The sequence below is a fragment of the Xyrauchen texanus genome, chromosome 11 (genome assembly GCF_025860055.1).
Source record: "Xyrauchen texanus isolate HMW12.3.18 chromosome 11, RBS_HiC_50CHRs, whole genome shotgun sequence".
Lineage (NCBI taxonomy): Eukaryota > Metazoa > Chordata > Actinopteri > Cypriniformes > Catostomidae > Xyrauchen > Xyrauchen texanus.
Genome location: NC_068286.1, coordinates 17,802,908 through 17,822,875, shown reverse-complemented (window position 1 = coordinate 17,822,875; position 19,968 = coordinate 17,802,908). Strand labels below are relative to the sequence as shown.

The 19,968-nt window shown below is 38.0% G+C and overlaps 1 protein-coding gene across 1 annotated transcript in view; it reads right to left on the bottom strand.

The window, feature by feature from the left end:
* The window catches only part of LOC127651138 (vascular endothelial growth factor C-like), a 155,803-nt gene extending 138,500 nt beyond the window's left edge, over positions 1-17,303 (bottom strand). Inside the window, exon 1 of the mRNA XM_052136836.1 lies at positions 17,282-17,303. Coding sequence (XP_051992796.1) covers positions 17,282-17,290 — 9 coding nt within the window. The 5' untranslated portion in view covers positions 17,291-17,303. The remainder of the gene's footprint in view (positions 1-17,281) is intronic.
* Between the last annotated feature and the right edge of the window lie 2,665 nt (positions 17,304-19,968).

Genomic DNA, 19,968 nt, shown 5'->3' with positions numbered 1-19,968 from the left:
CGCTGCATCGGAAAGCGTTACAGCGGCGTCTGATGCTGATGACTCATCTGCGCCGCCACCTTCGGGTCTGCGCACCCAGTCTGAGCCTGATGCACAGAGGTCCGATATGCTTCCCCGGGTATCGCGAGAGCGAGGTTGGACCGGAAAATCCCGTCCCCCTCCCACTCACGGCTACTTGATTGGTTCCACGGGCATGTGCGCCGCTCACAGCCGTGCCCCCCCCCAGGTTCCTTTCTTCCCGGACGTGCATGACGAGCTGAGCAAGCCAAGCTTCCTCGCTCCTCAGCTCTCACTATCCTCGGCGGTAAAGCGGTCCCAGACCACTCCCCCACTGCACGCCATGGCCCCCTCCTGCAGTCCACCGGGCCAAGGCTCCAAAATTTGCACTTGGGTAGTCCTGTTCTTGACGTGCTGTAGGAACTGCACTCGAAGAGGTGATGGCCACCCTCGTGGTCCAGAACGCAACACATGGACTGGACCTGGTCGCAGTAGAGGAGGTAGACAAAGCACGCTTTCTCAAACGCTCCTGTCTCCCAGCTACGTCCATTCGGCGACACCACCTGACAACTCTACACAGCAATCCTCAGTGGTGAAGAAACAGACGGAGGCTATTTCACACATCCTGCCCTGCCGCAAACCTGCCGCCAGGGGCCATGCCCTGTCAGCTCGCCGGGGGCGTTCTCCTGCGGCTTTCAAGAAAGAAAGAAAAGCGGTGCTCCACCTCAACAAACATGGGCCCAGCTCTCAGCCCCGGCATCGAGCTCCCCGCAGAAGATGGACGCCCCCTCATCTCACGGACACCGTCGAGGACCCGGAAGGCTCCCAGGCGGTCCTGAGATGGCCGACCCAGAGACCGAGACTTTAGCTCCGGAGCTGGTAAGACCACTCCGTTCCCCGGTGGGGGGCCGGGAGGAGAATCTTTTGTTGAATTAATTTCATTTGCCACACCCCCTAACGGGGGCTGTGGTACTCACATTCTCAATAATAGAGCTATTTCCTTTTTGTCTCTGGGTCACCTGGCCCGCAAATGCCGTTCTCACGGCACTCTGCCGCCAGGCCTCAACAGTCCCAGCATGCTGAACGTGGCCCCAGATCTGCCTTCAGCCCCACGGCTGTTCCCCGGCCGGCCGGTTCTGATGAGTCCAGAGGACGCCATTACAGGACCTCCTCCTCAGTCACTAACCCACCCCCTGCCGGATGTGCGGAGCAAGGTAAGTGCTTCGAGTCTTTTCTCAGCACCAGAGCCTCGGGATGTGTCCTCGCCTCCCGACGAGCATACTACCTGCTCCACCCCGCTGCGAAGCCCTGCCGGGTACGTCAAAAATACTCGTCCCTTTAGTGCCCCTAGCACGGAGATTGGATGCGTGGCTCTCACTTCCCAACCCGTCTCGCTGGCTGGCCCGGACCAGCCGACTCGGTTACGCAATTCAGTTTGCCAGGCCCCCGCCCCCCTTCGCGGGCGTCCGCTTTACCGCAGTGCACGGCCAACAACTCTTCTACTCAAAGACGCGATAGAGCCTGTCCCTCCAACCGAAATGAAGAAGGGTTTCTTCATTGTACCCAAGAAAGGCGGCGGCTTACGACCAATCTTGGACCTGCGAGTTTTCAACCAAGCGCTGCTCAAACTCCTCACAATGCTCACGCACAAGTGTATCTTGACATGCGTCCAGCACCTAGATTGGTTCGCAGCGGTAGACCTGAAGGACGCGTACTTCCAAGTCTCAATTTTGCAGCGATACCGACCTTTTCTACGGTTCGCGTTCGACGGCCAGGCATTCCAGTACAATGCGGCGTTGTGTCTTCCCGGCCACGTCGCTGAGCCGAACCTCTGTAGTGGCCAGAACCATTTCCGGCTCCTCAGAAAAATCCTGAATGAATTCTAGCATTTGCCTCGCCTTTATACCCGTATGTCCGGGGGCAGAGTATGCAAATACTGACTGCCAACTTCTCAATGGCCTTTTTTCATAAATCAGAGTCGGTGCTCAAGAGAGACCCCTAGTGTCGCTTCTCTGACACAACGTCTTGTTCTCTCCATCAGGGAACGGAGGTTACATCCGTAACCTAGAGGTTTTCCAGCAGGGATTGATATTAAACAATTAGGGTGGAAAAATTAAACAAACCAAAATTGAGACTAAATATGACTTTAAACATTAAAAATTAAAATTTAACAAACTTATAATTAAAAAAATCTTTCAGCAGCAATTAACTAAATATTTAACTGAATTCTTTGCTGGGGCCCAAGTGAATCGGTGAATCAATAATGTGAACAAGTTTATTTACATGAACAGTCTCTGAATCGATTATTTGAACTGCTTCATTAACATGAGCCTTTCGAATGAATCAGTTTACTTTTTTTTTGGACTTCCCCAATCTTCTATGAGAGTGAAGCTACTGCTTTGATTTGCTGAGTACACAGTACAAGTGTGACCAAAAATGTAGATATTTCCTGTCTGCTATATCAGCCTCTTCTGCTTTGTCTATTAATTTAAATGTGTAGAATAGTGCTGTTAAGAATAGTCATCACAGTCACGTTACAATCAAATTCAAAACACTAAAGAGTTATCTTAGGGCAACAATAAGTAAGAACAACTTTGAGAAGATGGGAACATTTGCCCACATGAAAGAAATCTCAGGCTGTCCCCAGCTCAAGAAAGGAAACATCTGTGATTAATTAATTAAGGTCCAGGAACAGTAATTGTCCAGAATGAGTGAAATGTCTAATGTGCTTTTGGAGGTGGGGACTGAGGTTAAGAGGTTCTGTTTCTAGACAAGCAGCAATAGATTAGTGGTTGAATACAGTCAGAGATCATATATGGTCTGAAACATCCAGATGTGGTCACTAAGGTCAGAAGTGTTCTGTAGAACATTCTTTATGTCTAATCACATCAGTGGTGACCTGCACAGATCTGAAAATGGATGCTCTACACACAAACAAAAGTGGAAATGGTCTGTCCATTTGTTCATAGGGCTCTAAAATATAAACTATGCTGCCATCTCCTGGTGTATGTAGGTTTTCATTCCTTTAATTATGACATTACTGTGCACAGTAGATGGCTGTAAAATTACATTTATATATGCCAGTGTATAAGTACCATTAATAAACTTGGACTACATTGAGAAATACAAGATCATAATATCAAGTCAGAGTGTTACAGAGATAGCTGTATCATTGTTTGGGGACAATTGCAACACTTATAATAAATAATATATTCCAGTAATCCACTGTTTCTCAAATAAGATTTATCAAAAGAATACATTATCTGCTCTAATACTTTGTAATATTACTAAATAGTTTTCTCCTTTATATGGTACTAATTATTGTAGTTGTAAGGAATTATGTGTGTTTAAAGCACAAGTCTAAGTGATACTTAGATTAATATTTGTAATCATTTAAATTATTTTATTAACCTAAAATATATATTGGCCAATTGATAAGTAAAAAACAGTCTGCAACCACAGAATAAAGTAATGTTTTGCTCTTCAACTGCACATTCATTTACATATTCTTTTTATTTGAAATTTTGAATTGTGAATTTGTAAATTCCATTTTCAGCACAAATGTAATGTTTTTGAAGTCAGTTTGAACAAATTCAGAGTGCTTATTAGCATATGATCCTTTTTTTTTATTATTGACCCAAATGCACCATCTTCTTTATATATGCAGTCACTCGATATTGCATTGTGTCTTGAAGGTTTGAGTGGTAACACACATGCATGCACACGCTTTTAAAGCTCATGATTGAAAGAAGAAAAGAAAGGCTGCTCTCATTTTCTTTTCATTTTCAGACCCTAATGGACACAAGGACACTTTGCCAGCAAGCTTCAAGTTCAGGAAAGGGACACTGATTTTAATTAAACACTGAAGCTTTGCATTTGCAGTGAATTTTCACAGCAGGAAACACAGAAGGCCACGCACAGTGTTTGCTTAATTTAATTTGTTTTATAGATTCAAGCTTTTGCAATTTTTGGGGGGGGCAATAGTTAAAAAGACAAAGAAATTCATTCCACTTGGTTAGTAAATTTCAAAATGGCACATTGCATTGTAGTACTGTAAAAAAGTAGGTAAAATCTGACAGTATGTGAGGACAAATCAGTTTAGGTCCAAAGGTCCAGTAACATATTTTCTACACTGGTGTAGAAACACTTAAGTCAATTATAACTAGATTCATAACATATGCCAAGAATTGACATGACCATTAAACGGAAAATACCTATAATAGTTACTCTTCATTACAATATTTAGTAAGATCCTATGTGTAATATATATCCACAACTAATGTTGAGATGACATGAATAAATAAATTTGTCCTTTGTTTCATTATTTTTTATTAGGTTGCCTTGCCTCAAATTTATCTAACTGGTGGTGCTGTCAAAGCAGTTGTTTGTATTAAGCTGTAATATTTTTCCAAAGAGAAATGCTGGTCAGGCGATCAGTGACCTAGGAATCATGATGTACCAGCGTGTCCTTGATGCCAGATGAGCAGGAGGAGGGCTCAGCTCCCTCCTGCTCACTGTTAGGGCCAGGTTTTGGCACGGCACCATTGTAAAGCCATGGTTGGCTTATAATACCCTATTTTCTGGGGTTACGGATTTGTCCACTAACTCACTGGCACATGCTCCGTGGTGTTTGATGAGAGTTATTCTGTGCCCAGTCATATTCAGGATTACTTTGTTCTTCTGCATTATATCATCATAAGTGTCAGGGCTTTTATATGTTATCCAGATACTATGAAAGTGGGACAGCAATCAGAAATTATTTTGTGTTCAAGAAATAAGCTCTATTCAGAGTAAAACAAGGCTTCAAGTTTGAACACTTTTCATCAACAAATGTGATGGAGGCAACATGGACCAGTAAATGCTTATTGACTTTTTCAATCTCCCTTGAATTGTTCATATTGTTACTTTGCTAATGTTATTGCCATTGCAGCTGTTCTGTCATTCTTACTTATTACAGCTCACAGTAATCAAATTCAATATAAAACACTAAGTGAGAGACAAATGGCACCTGATTTCACCCATGAAGGACATTTTCAGCTTACTGAACTGATTGTTCATGAATAAATGGAGAGGTTGATTGAAAAGTACTCATCTGCCAAGCCCAATAACAATTGTTTACCTGCCAATTTGCATTAGGACAAGCTGTGAGGGGAGTTGATAAATGTCCCTCTTGTGCAGTAATTTGTCCATCATTTAGGATTAGCTTGTTTGCCACATTTTTGACTTCTCGTGGACTTTTTAGCAGCTATTTTTCTTTTTTATAGTCTTATTGTTTAAGTTGTAAACAAGTCAGTTTAATTTGTGCTGCATTTGCACTGTTTGTAATTTTTATGTTAAACAAGTGCACTATTTATATGTTATATTGTTGCAGTGCATAGGCAGTGCATATTCTGTTTTCAAACATACTTGGGAAAACACACCTGATATTTGCACAGGTCTACTGTATAAAAGGCGGTATTTTTTAGCCGCTTCAATGTTTGCTCTCTTAATTTTTTTCCCTCACTTTGATTGATCTTGTCTGCCTGCTGCCTCTTGTTGAGTTTCTACATGCGTGACGGATCAATCCGGTCACGCCTGTCAGTTTGCAGCTTAGCAAAATCATGAAACCTTTCACTTAAGATGAAGGCGGATTGAATATTCACTCGGCAGTCATGGCATCAACGCCTCTTCCTCTTACTGGTAGGAAATACTCCTGTGAAAACCGGAACGACCTGACAAGAACACACGTTCTACCCTTTGAACAGCCTCCTCCCATGTCATGCCAGTCAAGCCGTGAGAGTTGAGATGGGGCGCGGGGCCTGATCAGACCTCTTTTACAAGTCTTATGGCAGGGCTGGTAGCTCTGCACCACAGCACCACTCTCTGCTTCCACAGCTCCCGTCAGGATGGGCCAATGCTGGAGAGAGCCATTTTTTCTTCACAGCACAGTCATTTAACAAACAGGCACCAGAGTCCAACATGATGACTTTGCTTTTGATGCCAAGTTTTACTGGTCTTTGAGGTCCATTAAAGGAATGTTCCAGGTTATAAGTTAAGCTCAATCTGCAGTATTTGTGGCATAATATTGATTACCACAAAATCAATTTTGACTGGTTCACCCTTTTCTTAAAAACAAAAAAAAAGCAAAAATCGAGGTTACAGTGAAGCACTCACAGTGGAACTGCATGGGGACAGTGAAATTTAATGTGGCCAATTTTTGGAGGGTTTAAACAAAAGAAATGTGAAGCTTATAATAAAAAAAAAAAAAACACTTCCATTAATTCTTCTTTTAAAACTTCTGCATTATTTGAGGTGTAAAGTTGTTTAAATTTAAATTTTTACAGTCATTTTAGGGTTTTAGGTTTTGTTGACATTACATCTTCAAAGTTACACAGACAAGGATAGTAAGTTATTTTATCACACTATAATCATGTATACATGCATAACTTTTATACCTTGTGGCTATACTTTTGAAACAGTGCATATTTTAATTTTCAAAAATGGGCCCCCATTCACTTCCATTGTAAGTGCCTCACTGGAGCCTTGATTTTTGTTTTTTTTAAAGAAACGGTGGAACGAGTCACAATTAACTTTATAATTAAGTGGTAATCGACATTATGCCACAAATACTTTCAATTGAGATTAACTTGTATTGAACCCGGAACATTCCTTTAAGGTTTAGGTTAGACCTGGGCTAGTTTTCCCTATGCCTCAGCAATTGTACGTTTTTGAGCCAAAAGTCAAATTACAAAAATGCTTGATTTCTCTAGCAGTGGTTTAGTATGTTGGTTTTAAAAACAGTTCAAAACTGTTTTGAATTGTATTTTTTTCTTTTTTTGGTCTATTCAGTATTATCACTTAATATCACATAATTATTTTGCTGCAATTGATGTTGTGTAAAATAAACACAATAAATAACATTATATATACTGAAAGTCTGAATTGTGTTCTTGGAACAATATATATATATATATATATATATATATATATATATATATATATATATATATATAGCCTATGTATATATGTCAGGGCAAGTTGTCACATTTTGTACAATCTTTTGTTAGTTTTGTGCTATCATAATTGTTTTTACTGTTTTAAAATTTTCCTGAAAAGCCTAATAAATGGTCTTTAATGGTAGATTCCAACTGCAATATTTTACCCCAATAGTGTGACAACATGCTCTACTATTGTCATAAAAGGTCATGATGTTTTAAATAAACTGTATTTCTTTTTCCTTGGCAGTGCCAGTAGAAATGTCCAGTCGATTTTTATTGTAACCAAGATTATACTAGGTATGGTGGTGGTGTAGTGGGCTAAATCACTAAACTGTTAAGCAGAAGATTGTAGGTTCGATCCCCACAGCCATCACCATTGTGTCCTTGAGCAAGGCAATTAACTCCAGGTTGCTCCGGGGGGATTGTCCCTGTAATAAGTGCACTGTAAGTCGCTTTGGATAAAAGCGTCTGCCAAATGCATAAATGTAAATGTACTTAACTGCTGATACAAACAATGATTTTTTAAATCTTTACCTACCCCAAACATATTTATGTGACTTCATTTTTACATCCATGTGTAAAAATGTGACAACTTCCCCAGTTTTCTCTGTCTAATACTAATGCAAAGTCCTTGCAAAGCCTGTGCTGGCAGAAAAATCATATGACCTCCATATAAGGTGCAGTAGTTAATTCTAAATGCGTCAGGTAAATCTATATAGGAACTTTGCTGACACAGTTATCAACAAGCAATCATTAAAAGCCATTCCATTATGACACAGGTCACTGGCTGTGAAACAAGCCAAATGAACAGAATGGGGCTGTTGACAAAAGGCGACCACAGACACAGGTTTACAGACTTCTCATAAAACCCACCACATGCTCTCCTCTTCAGGAAAAGGTCTGGTGTAAAATGCATTATTCATGAGTTTTGCCTCTAAAGACAACTCGTTGTGTACAGAGGGGAGCTGTAGTCCTGTAATTTATTATATGTTTATTGTAAGGAGAGTTTTGGAAGTAATATAATTAAATGTGTGGGCAGGAAGTCTTCAGGTAAAGGTGACAAACTATGCAGATGAAATGTTCATGCTATCAGCATGTACTCAGATGTCACAATATTATTAAAACGTTTTTGAATATAAAATCAAGAAGACTGTTCTTGATTATTGTTTTCTTGTACCTTTCATTAGCTCTGTTTGGAACAAGCATAATGAATCAAATGGAATCAAGACAGGCCTTGTTAAAAAACAGCAGTAGCATATACATTAACAATAAAGTGCACATTATAATAAGTGAGAAAAAATAGCAATTTTTCCATCTTCCTTTTGATGCCCGTGTTAGATGGTAATAAGTGGCTGAAGACTGCAGCCTGTGGACCATGTCCTCTCTGTCTTGTTATCCCAGCTCTAAACCTCTAGTATGTTGGCAGTCCAGAAGATATGTATTCCCAAACACACTCCCTAACTACCTTCCCCAATGGTAACCATCATCATGGCACACTCTCTCAAGCACTCCTACACGCACACATACATACAGCCTGTCAGCTATATTTAGTAAGACTAATTGGGTGTGTTTGAAATCACCTTCGCCCACAAGTGACACCTCTGAAGTTGAAATGAATCTCGGGTGCATTGTTTTATTTTTCTGTTTTATGATTATGTTTTTATTCTTGTCCTTCGTTGTGCATGTTTCGCATCATGGGAAAGTTACGAGTAAATGCAGCGCCGGTTTATGTGACCGCTCATTTAGAGAAAAAGTGTGAGTGACTGAAGAGATGAAACAGTACTTCTATAAATGACTTGCTTGTCGCTTTATATCAAGAGGGCTCTGGGTAGCTTCAGTCCCATAAGGTGTCAGACAGGAGCCTCTCACGCTTGATGCAGGAAATAAGTGACTTGTCACAGGGGAGGTAAATATGTTCAGCATCTCTCATGTGTGCGAACCACTGATTGTGTTGCTGGCCAACAGGCTGAGATGGAAGCAGCTCTGATTGTGAGACCATGATGTGTCATTGACAGCCATTTGCATGCAGGCCAGCCTGTTTACTGAGTTTCCTGTTTATTTCAGATAACAAAAGCTGGTATTGTTATGCTTGTGAAAAAAACTGATTAGGTTGTGTTGTGGCAAATACATTCCTTTTTTGTTCTCTAGGCATTCACAGGTAACCACTGCTGTGGCATTGTACACGTGGCTCTGTTACAGTACATCACACTTTTAAATCCAAGGGTGCAGAGAAATGGCAGGACAAAAAAAATAACTAAAAACATGGTTTTAGCTTATCTGATTTGTACTGCCAAATAAATTTTTTATATAATTCATTAATAGGACTGGTATCGTACAGATTTCTAGATTCTATTCCAATTCACAAGCTCTTGATTCAAATATGTTTTTGGGTCGATTTGATTCAATTCCATTTTTGGGTATACATATGAAAGCAATTTGACAATTCTCAATACCAATTTCGATACATTTGAGTTCGACAATTTCGAACTCATTTGAGTAAACATTCTTTCAAGTTCTCAAATAAATATTCAGACAAGTAAACAGTCAGTAATAAGAACAAAGCTAATTACAAGCAATAGAATAAAAACAACTATTAAACAAAGATGCAAATTAAGACAACTTAGTTTTTAACAGCAGTATCAAATATTGGTAAACATTCTGAAATGTAAAAAAAATCTAATGAAATATAAAGTAAAACTAATTAAATTACTGGTTTACACTGTAGGACTATTATTCATTATATAAAGCATGTAATGCATGAAAGCAGCAATTCATCAGAAAATCTTTTTTTTTCACAGCCCTATTAATTAAGTAATATACTGATCAAAAGTTATTTGGCCGCAGTTATTAGAAGCCATGCTGATATTCAGTAAAACGGCACAATTGTTTGAATGATATTGCTTTTACAGGGATTTTCCTGCATTAAAAAAATTCCGGTAGCCACCCAAGTGAAGTTTCAAAGCGACTATTTTCATCTTGGGTTCTGTGTTGTATGATCGCTAAATATGCTTCTCATCTCAAACGTGCATCTGCATGATTGAAACCTGGCTTCACGCAAAATTGTCATGTGAGCCATCACAGAATCACTTGCAAAGATGATCTGCTCTGCACTATCCCTGGAGCACGCAGATGCACGAGCAAAAACTGGACTTCCCGTAATATGAGATTGTGATATGAGAGACTGTGCTTTTTGTCCCTACTCAATTCAGATTTTATTAACAGACATAAAATAGAAGCCATATCTATAATTATCTAAAGACAAACATGGCCAGTTCGCTCCCTAATATCAAATCAAACCTCATTGGTACAGAACATATTTTTCACTTGTTCCTTAGACTTAAAACTTAAGTCCTAATGTATTGCTCAAGATTGCGCAAAGTTCCACTTTTAGGATCAATTTATAATGGGAAGAGTCTCAGTCTTCATTTTGGGGGTACCTAGGTAAGCATAGTGTGCCGGACATTTCAGATTTGAGACTCCCCTCACTTTCGGGTTGAATATCTATGGCGGGGAACCAGATAGGATCCTGAAATTGTCACAGCAATAAGTCCTCTAAAGTAGCATTCTGCTGTAAGAAATTTTGAGTTTGAGATTCCACTAGTTACAGAGCTAGAGCTAGTAAAAGTCTGGGGAAAAGGCTACGTTATTCATGCATTTTGAGAAATGAACTGATGTAATGTAATCATAACAAATAATTCAGATGATCAGTGTGAGCATATATATATAAAATCGATGAATGGGCTGCAGGCTTGGAAGAGAGTTTGTAGACCTATAATTTAAACTGTCTGGATTTTCATTTCTGTACTTGTATCTCTCCTGTAACTTCCTTTCCTTCACATTTCCTGCTATGTACTTTCTTTTGTATATGTTAGACAAAAAAAAGGAATATTATAACTAGCCCTACAGAAATAAGGTGTTGATTAAATGAAGTCAATTTAGTATAATTTCCCATAGCACCTTGAATTAAAGAAAACATAAAAAAAAAAACTGTAAAATTACAAAAGTTCTAGATACTTAGATGATCAAAAATAACTTGAATACCCAATGTATACATATACAACTACATAATTAGTATAGGTTAAATAATAATTAATTGCAATGATGTAATAAACCTACTTCACTCACATGGATGACTGTGTACATCATCACCACCACCAAACACAATTTTCGACCCAGAAAAACCCTATTTTATACAAAAAGTTTATATGGAGTAATTTACATTTTTGACATGACAGAAGTGTTGTCTATATTTGCTCCACTAACAAAAAATAGGTAAACCAGAGGCCAAACAAGATCACAATTGCAGACTGGCTGGAAGTTTTATGATCATTGCTGTTGATGAACTGACTTAACTTTAAGTGACTTTAATATTAGGGCTGTGTGATATTATTAATATCTATGTAATTGAGATACATTTTTGCTCAATTTAATTCATATTAAAATACTTATTTTGTGTAGGGCATGCTTGCTATGTTCTTTATGTAGGCTTTAGTATGCATTCAAAACTAGCTAAGAATTGTGTTTCTGAAAAATGTTGTTGCTGCTTTTTACATCAGTAAATTAAGCCATCTTAGCAGCATGATAAACGGTTGTTCGAAATAGTTCACATCTGTGTGCATCTGTGTTCATGTGTTGCATTGAATTAAATGATAATGCACAGCATACAATCTTTTCTCAATGTGCTAATTCAACAACTGCCTGGATAGTTGAATGCTGAGATATATGCAACCTTTCTATCTGAGGTCATATGTTTGAATCACCTAATAAGTGCTGAGAGGCCTCTCTCCAGTCACCGGAGTGACAAGAGCAAACCTTGTGCGTCCACAGCGACTTACTCACACACTCTTTACCTGTCGTAATACCCCCGACCTTTCCTGCAATAAGAGCACATCATCCATGCTTTGGAATAAGGCTTGCTGATTAGTAAAGAGTCTGTTCCTGCAGGCTCCAGGAGAGGGCACAAGAGGATATTTGACCATTTGATTAGCATCAGTGGACACAAAAATAAGCCTCACATTTCAATACAATGCACACCCGTTGTTTGGCTTTTTTAATTGTTTAATAATTTTGCGTGCATGTATTGTTGCTCTAATTGATCATATTATATATTTAGGTGTTAAAAATACAATGTAGTTGCAGTTGTGTAAAAATATGTTATTGATACAGTTTGTGATAACGAGACAGATGAGTGAATACTGCCTGTGTGATGATGTGTACATGTGTTGGGGTGGGGGGCAAGTACAACCCCCCCCCAATATTTATACCATGGTCAATGGAAACATGTAAATGTTTACGCACCAACCCCCAGTATTGAAGACAAATCTATGCCCTTAGTTATGCAGTAAGTGATTTTTAATTTATTGATATGCTTATTACTAAAGTTTTACTACATTTTTGGAAAATAATACGTTTAAATAAAGTAGATGAGGACCCTTGTATTATATATTTTTGAGAAAAAGCTGCTTTATTCTAAATACTATATGGTGGGCACTCATTTATGAGTGCCACCATGTTGACTAGCCAAATAATACTCATTTTATTTCAATAATCCCCTGTAATTTGACACGTTCCCTCATTAAATAATAAATTTCTGGCTGACTGCTAAGAAAACATGCATAACGAACAACAAAACGGTGCTGCGATATGCAGAAAAGGACAGCGAACCCGCTGCTCAACAAGTTTTGGGCCAGTTGCCATGTAAAATCCCAGGCTGATTTATCTTCCCAGTCCATCCCTGAGCATCAGTTACTTTTGCTCTTGCGTGATGCTGAATTTACTCTGCTAGGAGTCGACACAACGTAAACACAATAATATGAGTGCACTTTTTAAAATGTATTATTTGCTCTATAAAAGCCCCCTTTTTACCATGTATCAAACAATTAATTTCAATGAGCATGTCCATCAAGTTAAAAATGGATAAATGACTAGGTTGCATCCATTCCAGGCACTGAACCAATGTCAGCAATGCAGAAATAGCTCATCTTGTCAGCCACTGCATCATAATGGGAAAACTGAAGGATATTTCTATTTTTACCTGTCCATGCATTTCTCTAAGCAAGCTGTTCACATAGAAAAAAAAACAAACAAAAAAAAAAAACACATAAGGCCAGTAGATCTGTAAAACCTTGTTTTTGTCATCTATTGGATGTTCAACCACAGGGTTTTGTTTGCATTGGAAGCAGGAATATTGGAGTACAAGAAAGCCATTGTCTCATCCCTCATTTCCATCAGGTTCAAAGTGAGACAAATATTAATTAGATCAACAAGATGTATGGAAATATATGATAGATTACAAAGAGAGGCTGTTATGCCCTGGACACCTCAATGTTAGTCCTCCTCTTTCATTATTCATCTCACAAATACAATTTTACATCATATTTTATTCAGAAGTTCCTCTGTCCTCAAAAATTATACCTTAAAAGTTAATTGCGGCGAAGATTTTGAAGAATGCTCACAAGGGCACAGGTGTGTGTTCACGGAAAACATCTTTGGTCCATTTTTTCCCTTTACTGTATTGATCAGAACAAAAGATTATCAATGAAATGAGCATGCCCTTTTAAAATATAACCTCATCCATCACGAATGCCCTTTATAAGACATTCACTGTGTTTTTTATATTGCCCCCCCCCTCCCCCCCCCCTTTTTTTAATGCCCCTCCTCACCATTAGCTATACACTTGACAAGTCGTGTTTTTTTTATAAGACTGTCTGCAGGCGTGAACATGCTAAACACAATTTTATATCTCACTAGTCCTCTGAGAGTTGTGAATGGCCTCTACAAAGAAAAGGACCTATGGGGGTCGAGGCAGACTAATATGTTAACTTATTGTGAACAGTACATTTATTATATGTATAACTTTGAATTATGTAGCCATAACACTCACACGCACACACTCTCTCTGTCTCTTTCTTTGTTTCTCTTACACACAGGTGACCGTATGTTCACATCTGTGCATGTTTAATAACACTGCGATACCACACAACTTCTGCCACTCCCTGCCATCCTAATTACATTAGTTTTTATGACTTCTATGAAAGCCTCACTGAAACTCATTTCACTGAAGACAAGGGAAAAGCGAGCTGGCAGCTTTGACGGAGCTCTCATTTGGTCTGTCCATAAAGGGGAGAGAGGACAGTGGCACACTTCTGCATGAAGGTGAGAACAGAAAAGTCATCGTCCATCCACTTTGACATGCCACACCATGGCATTTACAGCCACCTAAGCGTGGAAAGATCTGTGCGCTTTGTGAAGGTTTCCTGCAGACAATTGCTGGTCACAGCTCAAAGCTCTCTCGGCCTGTCGGTCTGATGAGTGGGAGTACACAGTTTACAGAGCATTAGGACTGCTGGGCACTCACCCGCTTACCTGACAACACTGTCTCAGCCACTGGGGTGGTGGCTCCACAATGTTCCGCAGTATAGAATAAAATATATGCCATATTTCTGTCGCTTACAGCTTTTCATATCTACGCTAAAGTCTGTAGACTCCGCATTTCAGAATTTCTTTTTGAAATTCAATAATGTAGTTTTATTTTTATTTTTTTGTAGTGAGAAATTGTAAAAGATTTTATGTATAAATGAGAGCATTGAGTGACTCCCTTATCTCAGGCAAGTGAGAGGGATTGTTTCCCCCATCCCTTTCCTTTATTCACCCAACTATTCTCAATTGAAGTCTTTGCAGCTTATTGTCGGCTGTTTTTTCCCTGCACTTCAATTTGTCTTTAATTAAGAAAAAATGTTGGGGCTGAAGGTGAATTGTAGATAATGAGCGGTAAGGTTGGCTTGTTTTTTCCCCTTTCCCTCCGTGCGCCCTGTAAACCGTTCTTTATTTTCCCTGTCAACGGTGGCTGCTCCTCCAGGACAGCTAGAAGCCTAATGAGCTACAGGGAAGACAATAAAAGACTTTCCTCCCTCCCCATCTCTTTCTCTCGCTCTGTCTTTTTCTCTCTGTTTGTGTCTCTAGGTGTGACAGTGGGCCTTTGCCAGCCACTGGCTAGAAATCCGCTTTTAAAGGGGGAGTTTAGAGTTATGAACACAATCAAGCCCTGATTCAGGAGAATGTAAGTGACTTACAAAACTCATTCATTTAGGTGGGGAAGAGTCGTCATGAGCGTTGAGTTGAAATAAAATTATTTAATAATTTTTCAAAGGAAAGGTTGGTCTCATCAATACAGTGAAATGAAATTAAATAATATCTCTGTATTTTTCCATCACGCTATTGAGAGACGTGTTTTGTTCTTTGTAAGTATGAAAGTTTCAGTACCTGAAATAACTATTTGATAAGTTAAAATGTACAGTCTGTGTCTGTGTTTTTTTTTAAAAGAACCATCTAAAGCTGTATGTTCTGGGAAAATTATTTTGCTCCCTAATCTTTGGGACCTGTAGTTAAAAGATGCACTCAATTTATTGGCAGTATTAGAGTGGTCACATAATACCAGCTCATATTTACATTGATTCTTAAGAAATTAACTACACAGTACTTAACAGAAAAGTTTAATTGTAGCTTGACTAAGCCTTTATATCTGTGTGTCCTTTGACTTTCCAATTACTGACTGAATATCTTGGCACTACTGCTCAGATCCCACCTTTTTTCTCAAGAAAGTGAATATACATTAGATATCCTTGTGTTTGAAACCTCAGAGCATGCTCCAGGCAAGGTTAGCATCTTGTAAACCTGAATAAAAAGACTAAATGCAGCCTAAAGGACTCAATGCATTTTTTTCTGTGTTTGTTCCTTTTTTTTCTGAAAAGCAAACATGTTTCAGAGATGTTCTCTTGGCCATTCTGCTCGTGTTGAAAACAGAAATAGTGGTCTTCACAGACAGAAATAATTTTCTTAACATTTTTTTTCTTCTTGTTTTATAGTAAAAAAAAAAAAAAAAAATACAAAATAAATAAATAATCCAATTTTTTTTCCAACTGCACTACAGAATATTTATAGATATCTTTTTTTAAATTAAAGTAAAAATAATAATAAAAAAAAACTTTGATAAAAGCCCTGTCCTTGTTTTAAACCAATTCCCTACTGTAAGCATAAAATTTTCTTAGCTGTCAGGACGGATTTGGCGTGAAATCGCAGATTTACGTGTTACCTTAATTTATGGGGTGGCATAATAATTTATTGAAGTCTCAAATCCCCATGCCTATTTGTGATAGTTTCATTACCACAAGGTAATCATTTTGAAAGGCCACAAGGTAATCATTTTGCTTCTGTTTTGCTAAAATTAAAATGCTTCTTTTTTTTTTTTTATTGCAGTCTAACTTAACATAAAAAAATAAATAAATATACAAATATTTCCATAGCACCAGTACATTATCTATTAAACACATCAACAGATTCTAAATGTTCCATAGCTTGACTGGTGCTAGTTATCACAATTTGTACAGTAAATATTTCTAAAAATTTTTAAATCATATTTCTCTCTACATTGATGTCTTGGTTACAGAAAAGCAATGCAAAATTTTCAACGTTATTACTAATGAAGGAAAAAGACGAAGATCTCTGAACACACATTCACCTTTTGTCCACAAGGGATTATTTGTCACAATGGAACCTGCCATTAAACCAGTGGTATAGGATTCAAAAGAACATTCATGTTATCATCCCTGATCTAATTCACAAAAAAGTATTGTAATTTAAGAGGGTTTTGAACTATGTCTTTGAAATCAGCATGCAAAACCACTGCTAGAGAAAACACACATTAATGTAATTTGACTTTTAGCTTAAAACTTTATAGTTACTTATATATAGCCCTTGTGACAATTAGCCCAGGTCTCTTTATATCAAAATAATTTTGCTTCAATAATTACATCTCACATATAGAACTGTCCATCTAAGTTCAATTAATAGATCACACAATTTAGCATCATTAGGGTGTCATTAGTGTGTCTGTTTGCGGGAGAGAGGGAGTGATGTGGCTCGTCAAGCTGGCTGAGGAGCCACAACAGCTGTTTCTAGTATCTAGAGATAGTAGGGAGAGGCCTAAAAAGCAGCCAAAACATGCCAGAGAGCTGAGAGAGAGAGGGACATGAGTGTGCAGAGACTGACGTGTCTTATTTTGAGTGTTCTAATATTTATATTATTGTGAAGATATTTCAAAAAGTTTATGCTGACTGAGAGTTTTGTTATGCAAAACTGTTTGAAATAAGAAACACAATGTGAAGAACACACGTGTCTTATTTTGAGTGTTCTAATATTTGTATTATCGTGAAGCTGAGATTTCAACAAGTTTATGCTGACTGAGAGTGTAAGAAACACACTGTGAAGAACAAACAGAGAGTGTGGATGGCAGAAAAATAAAAGCCTACCTGAAGCATGTCACTGCTCTCTGTCTCCTCCTTTCCCATACCAGAAACTGAAGGAGTGTTACAGCATCCTTCCCCAGGAAGGCAATCCCAGAATGCACTGTGTTGAGCTCGGCGGAAAAATGTATCCAATATGCTGGACGAAGCGAGAGAAATTTAGATTATAAATATACTTATAATTCGTTCAATACTGAGAAGTATAGATAAATAATAGTGTAATATGATACAAAACCGACTATTTTACCCAAAATTGTTCTGTGCTGTGCATATTTATGATCACTAGAGGATTGCGTTGTGTCTCTCGCATCACCTTTATTGAAATCAGTTGTGAGTTGAGTGTCCCATGCGCTGCGCTTGAGGAATGCTATTTGAATGATGTGCGAAGCTGCCGCCTATGTAGAGAGTTCCAAATCGCTCTCGTATGAGGCATAATTTCAGTAAGAATGCTGTCATAGATGACAGCTGACTATGAAGGCAGGAGACACAGAGGCAGCTCACTAAGTTTTGGAACAGACCCATTGTTATTATTATTATCTTGATTGAGGAAAAATTTACTTGGTTCCCTTATGAGTGTCATTCACAAACAGTTTCCGATGAAAAACTTGGGTATGCGCAAGACTGCATGGGGAAGGTTAGTTGGAAGCCCCAAAAACTGTATTGTTTCAGGACTGTATTCTGAAAATAATTCCCAAAACAAATAGCAACCTGTACATGCACATATTTATATGCAACTTCATGAAAAGAACAAGTCCAAAGTCTCTGTTAATGAGCAGACTTATCTTTTTTTTCTTTTTGAATAATGAAATAATTTCTACAATTTGGATTTGCAAGGACATTTCTTATTTTAAATGTGTGTAGACATTTTTATCAAGAACAAATCCACTAAATTGATTTTTAAGCTTTGTTAAATATTTTTTTACCTTTCTGAAATAATTTTAGATTTTTATCATTTTAAAATCTGTAACATCTGGACCAATCAGACACACAATTATTCATTATTTAATGAATAATTCAACAGATGTCTCAAGACCGTAACAAGCAAAGAAAGATTCATAAAGCCCATGAAACAAACTTTTCTTCATTAATTTATAGACAAGCTGTTCTATAAATGAACATGCATATCCCCAGGGCATTGTGTGTATGATTATTGTCTCGTATAGTGTCTTTTGTGCTGTGTAACATTTTATGCATGCTTTATGACAGAACTACTAGATAATGTTAACATATTGGTTTCATGCTTCCTATTAAATTAATCCTTGTGTGACGCCCTGCACATTGGTGTATATCACCTCCTTATAGCATGCATTGTATGCTTGTTATATTAATCAGAGCACAAAGGGGCTCAAACTGCCAGGTTACTCCAATCATGCAAATGAGTCAGCTTCTAAACAAAGGAACTTTTCCAACTGGAAAATTGCACCTTTCTCATTGTTCAAGTGAAACTCGAGAGGAGTGACCTCCTTCAGGAGTTACAGGGCACTGTCGGAGTGACCTCCCCCTCTCTTCGCTCTTCTCTTCTCTTGGTTGCTGGTCATGTGGGACCGGAAACAACTTGTCCGTCGTGGGCCTGCAGGCCTCAACACATCAAGCCATGTGTAACTTCCTCAACCATTACAGAGTCAAACTAAACAGAGTCAAACAGAGGTTTAGTATAAGCTGTGAACCCCTTTGTGAACAAAGGTGCTTTGAAGTAAGAAACTGATGGTTCTTTCAGATGGTTAAATGACTCTCTTCATAGCTTCGTTCCCCTGCTCTGTTCCGGGTTCATTAACTTTCACTTTTCCATTTCCCATGTATGCATGATTTGTGCATATGCGTTTGATTAGATTTGTTATGTGCTTGTGATTTAGTTAAATAAAGCTTTTGTGTACACTCTTGAGAGTTGATTCTGGTCTGCTTGTGAATCAGCGTCAATTTAACGATTTGATCACAGCCACATGCTAAGAGTTATTTTTCCTTGGCCATGAAAAATATCCTTTCCAAGAGTTGATAGATAATCAATACTGAGTGTTCGCTGGACGAACAGATTAATTGATTGTAATATTAATTCAGCTGCATCAAGTAAATTCCATTAACTGATCCAAATATGTATAATTAATTATAACAAGTTATGATTCATTATTCATATTTCCCTTTTAAAATAATTTGACTGTGGTATATTTTGATAAATAATCAAATCCTATTTTTAAAAGATTTCGCTTCAAAGCTATACCTAAATATGTGTAATATTTTTTTCAATAAGCCATGAGAATAATATCACTCCAATAAGAGAATTAATCATAATTCCCTTATTAAAGTTAATTCCTTACAATAGAAATCATGAGCGGATACAATGAGACGTTGTATTACGATTTTAATGGTGGAGAATTACTGTATATTCAGACAAATAATCTAGTAATTTGTAATTTTTCTAATTTATAATGGTTGTCGAAAGTGACTAGTTCCATTATAAATTTTATTACATAATAATGTAGAATAAGGACAGTTTAATTTAATTCCTAGCTCACTTATACTGATTCCCTACATAAAATGGTGGAGATACGTGGGCACTTTAACCATCCAGTGTACATTTATACTACCAAATTCACTATAACTGTGTTATTTGGCCATTGTGTTTTAGGCAATTTAGTTGCTGTGTGATGCTGCAGTTAAACATGAACATATTTTTTTTATTTAGTTGAAATGTTACC